The 12,732-nt window shown below is 45.9% G+C and overlaps 1 protein-coding gene across 33 annotated transcripts in view; it reads right to left on the bottom strand.

Annotated features, from left to right (window-relative positions):
- ERI3 (ERI1 exoribonuclease family member 3) overlaps positions 1 to 12,732 on the bottom strand; it is a 126,646-nt gene that overhangs the window by 94,606 nt on the left and 19,308 nt on the right. For 32 of the 33 annotated variants that reach the window (XR_011503435.1, XM_070510079.1, XM_044770625.2 and 29 more), the window contains one exon: positions 17 to 133. Coding sequence is in view for 32 of the 33 variants with exons in the window: in XM_044770625.2 (XP_044626560.1) it covers positions 17 to 133 (117 nt within the window). In the remaining variant the exon portion in view is untranslated. Of the gene's footprint in view, positions 1 to 16; positions 134 to 2,821; positions 3,024 to 12,732 lie in introns of those variants that run through there. The other variant, XM_070510083.1, reaches the window with a different exon arrangement.

Below are 12,732 nucleotides of genomic sequence, written 5' to 3'. Positions count from 1 at the left end.
GCCCCAGGGTCCTTACCTCTGTACAGAAGGGAGTAAGCTGTGGATGGACTACAGGCTGGACATACATGTGAAAGGTAGACTCAATCTCCATGGTCCGGCCATTTAGCTTCAGGATGGGGAACTCGATGATTTCCTGGAATGGCAAAGACACAGAAAAGGAAGAATAAGTTTTTTTAACTAACCATTTCAAATAACTCAGAGTAAAGAATGAGGGAGCATTTTGTGCTCCTTAATTCCTGCCAGGCCAAACCCAAGACTGAGTGAGATGGTGCCAGCTTAATTACAATCCCAACCCTCCCACTGTTAATATCTTCACAGGTTCTAGGGACTGGACACACATACCATTATCTCTGGAAAGGGGAAGGAAGACAGTAGTGCAATCCACCCCAGTTTCCCCAACTGGGTCTCGAGTAGAGGCCGGCTCACTTGAGCCCCTAGAAGTAGGCCGCCCTTCTCCTTGCCCAGGTCCTTGCCCTGGAATGGGCCTGGATCTCCAGCCATATAGACAACCAGCCAACAGACCAATGCACAGACTTTTGCATATGAAGTGTAAACAGAGTCAATGAGTTTATTCATTAGTTTTTACAACAACAAAAAAGATAAATAATAAATAAAGGCAAAGGGGATACCAAAGAGAAGGAGAAAACTGAGCAAGAGTAATCGGAGCTAGTGCCTCCCACCTTTCTCTCAGGCAATACACCCTCCCCTCCAGCCTGCTACCCCCACCCTGCAATCGCTTAGCCAGCCCTTCCCAGTCCACTGGAACGTAATGGAAGAGAAGGAGGAGGAGTGACAATTTGTTTGGTGTCTCTAAGATTAATTTGTCTCCGTTATTTAATAGAGATGCACAGCACCAAGGTCCTGGTGTGCAAACAGGCTTGCAGAAGGCTAGCTGTGCAGCACGCCTCATACATCGCTCCTGGGAAGGGAGGAACGCACCAGAGGGGGGAGAGGGCAGGAGAGAGCACACGCACACCAGAGAGAACAGGGAAAGCGAGGAGAGAGAATAAAAAAAATTATTGCTTTTTAATATTCAAAAACAGTTTGCAAAATTTAATCAAAGCAGAGGAAAAGCTAACATTTTTACCACTTTGACATTTTTATTAGCGCTTTCATAAATTTTTAAAACATGAATGGAATTAGTTTACAACACAAAAAAAAAACTGCCCTGAAAACATCTGGAAGAGACAAATAGGAAATAATAAAAAAAATAAATAAAAGTAAAATCCTCCGAGTAAAATTAGCATGCGGAAAAGGGGCCACTGCAGAGAGAGAAGGGGGGCTTTGCCCACTCAGTGGCCCTGACAGTCAGCTCCAGTGGCATCCCTACCCCAGGTCCCCTGTTCCAGAGAGGACTTTCCAGTATGACTACAATCAAGGCAAATTGGTTCTCTCCAGGGACAGCCAGAATGGAGAAGCAACACAGGCATTGTTGACACCTGACTGCACTCGGGAAATGGACGAGTGGGAAATGGACTCAGAAGAAGAAATGGCCAATCTCTATGACAGCCTAGGACAGCTGGATGTTCTCCCCACCAAACATGTCCACTCTATCGAGCTTGTTTCAAAGATTTTTATCCAACTCATTACATCAGAACTGAAGACCAAATCAAGGCAGTCAGACTTCATGACAGAGAAATTCAAAGGTTCTGGTTGCCTGGTCCCTCCTGCACTGATCCCCAGATGGGGAAGCTGACAAGAGCCCCCAGAAGTAGGAAGGGCAGAAAGGTTGCAAGGCTGAGGCAGACGGGAGATGGAGAGGACTAGGCGACACCTCTCCTCCCAAGGCGAAGAGAGGTGGGGACTTAGCCCCAATTCCCTAGGCCTCTTGTTCCCCACAGAGCACTACAAACTAGGACAAGGAGAGGAGTTTTGCTCTGAAAAGCAAAACTGAGGGACAGACACACAGAAAATACATATTAGTCCCCTTGAAAAATCGGATATCCAAGATTTCCAAGAGCGAACTCCAAGGAGGGCCCCTCTGAGTCAGGCTCATCTGACTCCTGAATTTCTGATATATCTTCTCTCTCCCACTAAGTAAAAGAAACACTTGCCCAACAGAAAGAGCTCCACGGCCTGGTGAGTTTGGCTGCCCTAGTGTCTAAAGAAACAAATACAGCCAGCTCCTCACTAACAATGTTAGCCGGGCCCACAATGAAATTTAACCTGTGACACAACTGTACTTTTCATTTAAACTTTCATTTGGAGAGAAGCAGTGTTTGGAGACCTGCAGTTTGTCCTACTAATAAAGACAAGTGTTGGGACCTTTAAGGATGCCATTCATCTCTGGCTTTTATTAAATTCAATTTTCTTAAGCCCATGATACATTATGAAATTAGGAGTTGACATTCCTCTGGAAACAAAAATATCTATCAAACATAAATAGAAAAAAACCCTTCTATTACCAAGAATTTATGGCTTAAAGTTGATCTCTTTCCACTTTTTTACAAGCATATGGTTTGTTTTAGATATCTGAAATGTTATTATAGATCTAGAATTTCATTAGTATTTATTATAAAATAGTGAGCGCTTCAGCTCCCGCTCTGACCAGCACCAAGTCAGCATCCCCAGTAGATTCTCTTAAAACTTGGCCTTGGGGTTTCCCCATTGCAGCCCAGTCTTCAAAACTTTCCTGCCACTAGCTTCCTCACCCTTAGGGAAATGGAGCCAACCCAAGTTCTCACACTCAGTACCATCTTCCTAGAGAGGAGGAATATGCTAGCCCCAGCTCCATGCAAAAAGAGGGGTAGACCCCTGAAATGCCTGGGTGCCAGGAACCCAAGGCCCAGGGCACAGCAGACTGGACCTATCTGAAACATACCTCTCCAATGTTGCTGGCCTATCAGCCAGGCCTTCTCCCCAAGACCAAGAAGAGGGACTTTCAAGGGCCAATCTCAGAACATGACTCTGCAGTGATCCTTCCTCAACCCCGTCAGCAGCTGTTGTAACAATGACCTTACACACTGGCACATTCATTTGAATCACCGAGGACGCAAAAGAGGAGCTTCTGATAGAAGACCTCTGGGGAGTCAGAACAGAAAGGACCTGACTTAGGTACTCCTTACCTTCCCGTATTGCCCAGACAAGCCCAGAACCTCAAAATACAGCCCCAACAGCCCATTCATGGGAGAGGCACCCCACTCTGTACCAAGCTGACACGACTCTGCAGCCAGTGCATGACTTGGGGCATGCCAAACACTTCAACAGTTATCAGCTGATGACGATCAGAGCGGTAACCCCAAAGCAATAGGTTGATGACATTCAATTCAGCCCAAGACCTTGTGAAGATGTGCCTAAGTGCCAGCTTCTAGGGCTAGCTGCTCATATAATGAAGCTGTTATTTCTGCCCCTCCTCTTTTTTCCTCCCTCAATTTCATCATTCCCCTGGGAAGAAGTTTTTTTTTTCAGGAACAGTTGAGTGTCTGCTTGTGTAAAGGTAGCACCAGGAAGAAAAGAAGAACCAGTTTGTTTTTACCAGCCCTCTTTCTCAACCCTAATAATAGTTTTGCAATTCCTTACTTTTGTATGACATTTGCATTCAACTAAACTACCTGCGCATCTACTGCGTGAAGGACATCATACAGGTACTGGAGTGGGATTCAGAGATAAAGTGTAATCTCTGCTTTGGAGAAGTGCATGGACTAGAGAGCAGAAAAGAGATGTGAACAAATAATGAACTACGACAAATCTCAGTGGAGGGACACACTGAGTGTCATGCTTTTCAGTCTACAGTGTGCTTTCAAATACAGTTTTCTTATTTTACCCTTATTAATCCTGGAAGATAGGTCATATCATCATCATCATCATCATCACCAACAGGTCATAAGCCAATACTATTAAGCACCTACTGTTTACCAGACAGGGGCTAGGTGTGGACACAGGGACAAATACAATGAGATGTGGCTCCTCTCTCTGAAGTGCTCAGAGTCTGAGCAACGGATAGAGAGGAGCTGGCCCCAACATCCTCGGACACATGCAGAAAATAGACTCATTTCATTGTTTCCATTTGTTGTTTACTACGTGGCAGACATTCTGCTAAACGCTTAACAGGAATGATCTCATTGAATCCTAACGACTCATGAGGTGGGAATCATTATCCCTATTTCACAGATAAACGAAGGCCCAAAAAGAAGCTGTCACTTGTTCAAGGTTATAATGCTAGTAAGGGACAGAGCTGGGATTCCAAATGGGAAAATGAGACTTAAAGAGAGTAGGGCTGGCAGCTTTCAAACTCCGAGGGGTCGAGAAAGATCTGATTCTTTTAGTCTGAAAGCTATCTTTAGGAAGCACAGTCTACTATCTGCTAGGAAGAGAGGCTGCTCTCAAGTTACAAGAGCAATGAATGTGGACTGACCAGGCAGACAGTCCTGGAGGTTTGCTACTGCGAAGCCTCCACTATGGCTGCAAGGACACAGAGGGGGCTGTACTCTGAGCTCACGGAGGGAGGGACCATGAGCCTTCAGTTTGCATCTCAGCACCCAGGCTCCATTTTAGCAGGCAGACCTCACTCTCTCAACCTTTGGTTGAGGACTGACAAATGAAAAGATAGAGGCCAAGCACAAGCACATGGCTCTAAGAGAAAACACTCTGCTTTCACGGACTCTCCACAGGACCAGAGAGGTGAAGTCATCTGCCTAAGGGGACAGCCATGATTCAAACCCAGACATATAACACTCCAAAGCACTTTCTACCAGATCCACTGCCTCTCTTCTATAAGTGGTTTCTCATCCTCCCCCAACTGCTACAAACCAATGTCCCAGTTTTCTGTTTGCCCAGACCAAGAGTTTCCTGGAACACAGGACTTTCAGTGCTAAAATTGGGACAGTTGGTCACCCTACACGATCCACAAGCTACCCGCACACTAGGTTGTCCAAGGGTAGAGCATCACAAACTCAAAAAGCTGGCCTGCTGATGGAGATGGGAAATGTCCACAACTTGGCAATTAAGGACAAAAGCCTCAGAACTTGGATTTTTCAAAGTATCCATGGTTCCAAATCTATTATGTCCGCTGTCTCCTTCAATAAAATGCCAGCTGCAAATCTTTTTTTAAAGGGGAGAGCAGACAGATAAAAAAGCAGCACAAGGAAATATTGTTTTACCTTTTCAAATGAGCAGAGGCTTAAGTTGGAGCAAAGGCTTTAAACACAGGTGCTTCCTAATTGCTCACCTAGGAACCCCAGAAATTCTCTTGATAAACTGTTCACAAAACTGTAACAGCATTTCAAATGAAATTTCACACCCATAATCAGTAGACTACAAGAAATAAATGTGTGGGTTGCTTTGAGGGTATTCAAACTCCCTGTAACTAAAGTGTCTGCAGTGATAAGATTATATTTGAAGATAGAACAACAACAACAAAAGGATTTTAAGCAGAAGGGACGTAGGTTAGATTGTTGGGATTTCTTGACAATGGGACAGAGGGTTTAATAGTGTAGCATTCTTACAGACCTTTTTTCCAAAGCACAGATTCTCCTTTGTCTGAGCTGATGGTTCTATGGTCCTGTCTGAAATAGGGGAACAAGCAGATCACTTTTCATGGCTTCCCCCTCAACCTAGGAACTAGCATTCTCTCCATTTAGAGATGGAAACAACTAATCTATCTCTTCCCTAAACCCCTTGAAGAAAATTCCAAAAAATATGAGCCCCTGCACAGAAAGGTTTGATAAAATCCAAAAGTACCATCATGACACAAGAAGGTAGAAAAAGCAGTACCTGGCAAAAACACAGGTTTTATCCAAAAACTTGGTTTCTGGATAAAAGTCCCATGCAAAGGCACGCCCTTTCTCCAAGGGATTAAGGAGCCTCCCGGCCACAGGGAAGAGGGGAAGTTGAGAGGGAGCAGTGAGGGCTGCACTGCGCAACGAAAGGGGCATGATTTGCTTAACAGTTTCTCCCCTGGAAAAAAAAAAAAAAAGACATTTTATGCACAAGGAGCTTATTTCTTAAACAAACACTCGTGGTTTTGATTTACACCACAGCTTGCTCCTAAATAATTTATGGCGGGTTAAATTTATTGCCGAGCCCTGGCTGGCTGCAAATTCGAATTGCCAAATAATTAGATTTTAGGGCAAAGCTTATAAATTACCCGTCGATTTGTCCGGACTTGTTTGTCAGTTGCTTTGTGCTTCGGGTCATCTTTGGCATTTGGCTGTTTGGGTTTTAATTGCTGATTTACACTTTGACAGATGAGAGCTGATGCTCGAAGTTTCAGGACAAGGAAGGGTAAAAAATCAGAGCTTTAAAAGGCTGATTTTTCACCTCCATGTCCCTCTTCACCATCCCCATAGACCCCAGAGCAATTAAAATGTAGAAAAGAGGTTGAAAATAGACACTGCTATTCTTTATTTGGAAGGGGGGTGCAGAGTGAATTATAATTTACTTTTACTGAAATCTGAATCTTTAAAAATATATATAATACCGATAAATGAAGACCAAAGTCGTAGAAACTGCACCCTCATCCAGGTGTGTGCCTTTGGCTACCTCTACACGTACAAGACTCTGAATCAGCCTCAGTTCAAACATTTTTAGATACCCAATTGTAAATAACTTCACATATTAGTGGCCTCTGTGAAGTGGACCCTTCAGGGCAGCAAACAACCAAATGATTTCTTTGTAGCTACCTGTATACACATATTTGCCATGAAATTAATTTAAACAAATCTCAGGTTGGGTACAGGAGAGGTCCCCCAGAGGCAGCACTAACACAGGGCATGGAAGTGGAAGGGTGCCAAATCCCACTTACCATTCCAGTGGAGGAAAAAAGTCTCTCTGGGTAGTGCCGTGGCTCTGTCCACTATGGGGACAGAGAGCCTGCAGGCTCTCTCTAAGCTCCCCAGAGAAGGAGGGGCTGCCTCCCAGCCACCTGCTGTTCCCCAATAGCTTACTATGAGGCCATGTGTCAGAATAATACTAGCAGTAATTCTACTAAAAAGAGCTGACACATATAGGTATTAGATAAGCCAGGCAGTGTTCTAAGCACTTACATTTATCCTCCCAACAATCCTATAAGATTGGTACTATTATTAACCCCATTTTGCCAATAAGGCAACTGAAGCATAGAGTACAAGTAACTTGCCCAAGGCAAGTCATAGTGCTAGTAGGTGGTGGAGACCAGACTCAAATCCAGAGAGTCCGGTTCTAGAGTCCACGCTCTGAACCACTATGCGATATTGCTTCTCACCACAACAGCCTCTACCTCAGCTCCCCTCACTCCAGAGGTCCAGAGTCCACATTCTGGGACTTGGGCACATGGAGCCAAAGCCTGTTCAGTTAATCACCCAATAAGGTGGGGAAAAGTCATGTGACATGCTCGGGATCACAAGATGAATCAGAGGTGTGGTTAGACAAAGACCATTTTTCCAATCAATGCAAATATTGCACTAAAGACCCACCAGCTGGGGGTAAAGAGGTGGGGGTGAGTAACAGGTGATCAAGACAGGACCAGGCTCACTCAGGCAGACAGAGGGTTCTGCTGAGGCAACTTGGATAGGAGCCCAGAGAAGGTGGCTGGGCTTCAGAAGGCCTTTGCTCAGTAATCCCCATCCACAGCCCCAGGGGCTGCTGGTCTCTTCACAGAAGACTACATCGCCATTGGGTACTTCACAGATTCCCTGTTCTCTGTCCACACCTGAAGGCCAGAAGCCAGGACAGGGAAATGAATGTATGGCACGACAGTGAGTTTTTAAAATCACTGACTAGTAAGCAAGCAATATACAGACTGACATCATGTCCATAATGCACGAACACTTTTCTCACACATTGGCTCATTTAATCCCTGCCCCTGTAAGGCAGGTAGGAATTACTGAGCTATCTTACAGAACAGAAAGCTGAGGCAGTCAGTGGTTTAAAGTATGACCCCTCAAAGGCAGCATCTTATCACCTGGGAGCTGATTAGAAATGCAGATTCCTGGCCTCCACCTCAGACTTTCTGAATTAGAAAGCTTGAGGGTGGGGCCAAAAATCTGTGTTTTAACAAGCCCTCCAGGTGATTCTGACACTTGCTGAAGTTTGAGAACCATTGGTCTAGATTAGAGCAGTGTTTCTCAGATTTCAAATTACCTGAAGATCTTGTCAAATTACAAATTCTATTTAGCAGTGGAGTAGGGCCTGATATTCTGGATTTCTAACAAGCTCCCAGGTGATGAAGAGGCTGCTGGTTCTCAGACTACACGTTGAATAGCAAAGGTGAAATCTAGAACATCTATGAGACTAATTCCTTATCACAGATACTGCCCAAGTGAGAATCAGAGCCCAAGGTTCCCTCTTTTCTCAAAACAAACCCTTACTTGGCCCAATTTCAAGAACCTGGGGCAAGCCCTTTAGATCTGCCAACCACTCCTGGCTCTTGCTATCAGACATTTCATTCTCCTTGCTGCCAAGATCCAGGGGAAAAAAACTGGCATGCCACATCCCAGAACTTTACAGAGCAAGTTGGCACATCTGTTAGGAAACCGGCAAGAGGTCTTCCTGTCATGGCAATGCCTGCTCCCTTTAAGTATACTGTCAAGACCAGGGCATCAGCTACCCACAGAGCACTCATCACACCATTCTCTCCAGAAAAACACCTTCCTTCTGTCCAAATGAACCAAAAAGCAGGATTGGATACCTCTCTTATGAAGACCTTACAGACACAAGGCAGGAGCTATCCTACTGCCTCTGGTCCTGAGAAAGGCCCTACTAACACTGGCCACAGACCTGGAACAGGATCACAGCAATTCCTGCAATATCCTGAGGCACCAAGCTGTGGACTCCTCGCGCGCATCACCAACCACCACATTCCACACCATAAACTTCCTTTAAGGCCTGCCCCTGGCATTACTTCTCTAGTCATGTTAGCTTTCTAGTGAAAGCAGACCTTACCAAAATGGCATCTTTCACCCCATTCATCTGTCCCTGCCTCCTCCCTCCCCAACTAATTACCAGTCCCTTTCAGTCAATCAGTTGGCCTTTCATTCAAATGTTTCCAGTGCTGGAAAACACCCATGAACAATGCAGATATAGTCCCTGGACTCCATTTCCAGGCACTGCAATCTCAAGCCATGGCTCTCAATTCGTATCACACTTTTGGAGAGCAAGATTCCAAGCTTTCTAGCTAGTTGTCATCCTACCTACCTAACCATCACTACCCACCTCCCACAGGCCAATGGCCAAACAGTTCATCATACAGAGATCCTCAAGGAGTAACTACCTGCATCACCAGTAAGGAACTCACCTCCATCAGTTCTCCCTGATATGGATCTTCAACTCAGAGCACTCCATTTACAACAACCATAGGTTCCATACTCCACTCCTGACCAAATCTCTAGGTACCACTGACTCCCAGGAGCCCACTAGTATCCAAAGGAGCTATGAGCTGCTTCAGAGCATTTTTCTCAAGCTCGTTTCTTTCCCAGCACATGTAAAGGTTATGACACATAACTTCTCTCCATTCCCACCATCACCACCTTAGTCCAACCCACTAACATCTCTTTTAAGTAATATCTCCTAACCACTTTCCTCTATGTTCATTTTTAACCCCTTGGAACACGATCTTCTCCATTCCCATGAACTCTGACTTCCAACATCTGTTTCCTCTCTTCCACTCAACAAAACATTCACAACTCCTATTCTGGCTCACCAACTTTGCTCCCAACCTCACTGTAGACTCTGCACACTCCCTTCCTTTCGGCAACATTGGCATCTCCAAATAAGAGCCTCTGCCAGCATTTAGCCTTCAGACCAGTCCTTGACTGGAAGGGCCTCCCCAGGACTAGACACTGAGCACAGCGCTAGAACAGAAGTGGAGCGCTCATGCAACAGACCTGTCTGCTGTCCACAGACCAAGATCTCCCACTAGCCAAATACATGCAGGGACGGGATCTAAATAGCAGCCCATTCCAAGGTACCTCTACTTCAGATTAAAAGCTTCCCTGATGTTTCTCTCTCCCTCCAGAGTCTACTTACTTCTCTTCTGATTCTCCTAGCACCTAACAGAGCTCTGCCCACGGCGGCACTCAGCATACACAACCCTTCTCTGCCTGTCCCAGCCTGCTCACCCTTCTGCTGCAGACCTGCCAGCCTAGGGGGCTGGCATCAAACTGGGAACACTCTTGCTTCAGGCTTTTAGGCTATGACTCAATTCTCACAGCTCAGGCTCAAAACTGATCACATAAATGTACAACTGTGGGGGCTTTTAAAGTATTGTGAACACCCAGGATAACAGAATAAAACATCATCATCCCAATGGCATCTTAATCAAAATGATTCAGGATCCTCTTTCCCAAAAAGACACAGAGATAAAGAAAACATCTCCTAATGTCAGTTTCCTCATGTCAAACAACTGAGATCAGCCTTCAAGGTAAGAAATGTCATCAATAGAGGGGAGAGGAAAAGCACGACAGCACGGGGACAGGGCAAAGTGAAGCCTATGAACTTACCTTAAATACTCCTTTGGCTTTCATTCTCCCCACCCCTTCCCAATCCACTGGCTCTCTTTTTTTTTTTTTTTCAAGATTTTATTTTTCCTTTTTCTCCCCAAAGCTCCCCCGGTACATAGTTGTATACTTTTAGTTGTGGGTCCTTCTAGTTGTGGCATGTGGGACGCCACCTCAGCATGACCCAATGAGCAGTGCCATGTCCGTGCCCAGGATTTGAACCAGAGAAACCCTGGGCCACTGAAGCGAAGCACACGAACTCAACCACTCGGCCATGGGGCTGGCCCCTACTGGCTCTCTTTCTATGGCTGTGCACCTGTTGCAGCTGCTCAAGGGAGCGCTCAACCCCACCACCATGCCCTCCAGTCTCCTCCGCTGTAGCAAATCTCTTGTTACCCAGGCCCTCCTGCCTCTTCATTCATCCTTCCTTCCTCACTTTTCTCAATGTTAGTCAGCTGGCTGTTTACCTGTTGGAAGGGTCTAAGCCTACCTAGTCTGTTGAAGGTGGGTATTCCCAAGGGATGCCTAGCAGATCCAGATCCAAATTGCCAGTATTTTTGAGAGTGGGGGCTGTCATGTCATTCTCCAGCCCTTGCCTCTCCCTAGAGACCTAGCAGCCCAGCCCAGTGCTACCTTCAATGGCAGCGGAGGGATAAGATCAGCCTGCCCTGGCGATGCCTCAGAGCCCCAGCTCACATATTTCTACACTGACCCTCACCCTTTTTGCCCACTTTATTGGCTAAAATTCTCTTAAACATCCTCTAGCCTTCGTACTCTCATTTACAGCATCCCAGTAAGACCTTTTAGTTTGACTGCGAGAAATACCACAGAACTGATACAGATAATCCTACTAACCAAACGGTGAAATCTTTGCCAGGTTCAAAGTCTTCATTCTCCCTCTTCCTCATTTTCAATATTCCCATAAACAAGCCTACAATCCGGGTCAGTTTTTCAAACTTAGGCCAATTCATTCTGGTGTAATCTGTGAGCACCTTCTTTTGTTTCTGCTACAGCAGTTCTGAGAGGCCTTGGGCTGACTTGGCCCCCTCCAGGCTCCTAAATTTCTCTTAACACGAAGCCTATGCAACCCCTTCCCCAAATCATGAGCAGAGTTGATCATTCCCTTCTTTTTGCCCCCATTGTACCAAGTACTTACCTATGTGATAGTAGTTATTATACTGTTTAATGCTGGTTACACGAATGTCTACCCTCCTCGACTATGAGCTCCTTGAGGGTAGGGGCCATTTCTTATTTGTCCTTCTATCCCTAGCATCTAACACAGAGCTTGAAGTTGCTATCCAAAGAGTAAAGAGGGCTTTTCATTGCCTCTAAGGTGGTTACAATGAGATCCTCCCCATTCCTTTGCAGACTTGCGTGGTTTTGTCATGTCCAACAAAAACTTTCAAAGGCAGCTCAGTGCCACTGTTAGTTTACAGGCCCTGATTTCATTCACCATTTATCAATGGCCCTATTCTTTAGAGCTCTTCCCCACCACCAACCTTAGCCCAGTGTCTAACAAAATCTGCATTCCGACAGCTGTCTCAGCCCAGGGGAGGCCACCAGGATAATAAGAGGCTGGGTCGGGGGGGAATGTTTCCTGATTTGCACTAAACTATGTAGTGATTTTGTTACCAGTGACCCAGTGCTCCCCAAAGAAAGTTCCTGGTCCCACCCCCAGGCAACTCCACAGCCTACCTATACACCATGGCAGCTGAAAGGTATAAACCCTGGGGAAGGTAGAGAAGCAGTCTGAATAGAGCAAATAAACCCACTTCGATCGTGCCTCTGCTATGCCAAACACACAAGGCAGCACCACCATGCATCAGTGCTCCACTCCCCGAGATGTATATTTTACTTCTGCATTGCTATGTCTGCTCCAAATAAAGAAGGGCCCTTCGGCTTTCCCGTGAAGTTACAACAGGGCCAAGACCTGGACACAGCAAATGCTTGTTCCCATTCAGGGAACAGTAGAGAGGAGCCACTGTGAGAGTCAGGGGGAGGCCCATCCCCATGAGGGACCACCAGGAATCAGCAGCCTGTGGAGGAGGGGGGGCTTTGGAAGGGGGCGGGGGAGGCACCACATATATGGAAGCAGCAACAAAAAGGACAAAAGGGCCTAGTGGGCTGCCCCATTCCCACCACCATCTCTGGCCACCAACAGAGGAATTCATTTATAGTGACCCTGGAAGAAGAAATGTGTTAAAGCAAAGATATAACTACAAAGAAAGGCAATAATTGGTCTGATGGGCAGGGGAAAAATTATTCCAGGAGTCGGGAGGCTGTGCAAGAACACTTACGGCTCACACAGTCGTCATAACTC

This window comes from Equus asinus, chromosome 5 (genome assembly GCF_041296235.1).
Source record: "Equus asinus isolate D_3611 breed Donkey chromosome 5, EquAss-T2T_v2, whole genome shotgun sequence".
Classification (NCBI taxonomy): domain Eukaryota; kingdom Metazoa; phylum Chordata; class Mammalia; order Perissodactyla; family Equidae; genus Equus; species Equus asinus.
The sequence above is the reverse complement of the archived record's forward strand: the minus strand, read 5'-3'. Positions and strand labels throughout refer to the sequence as shown.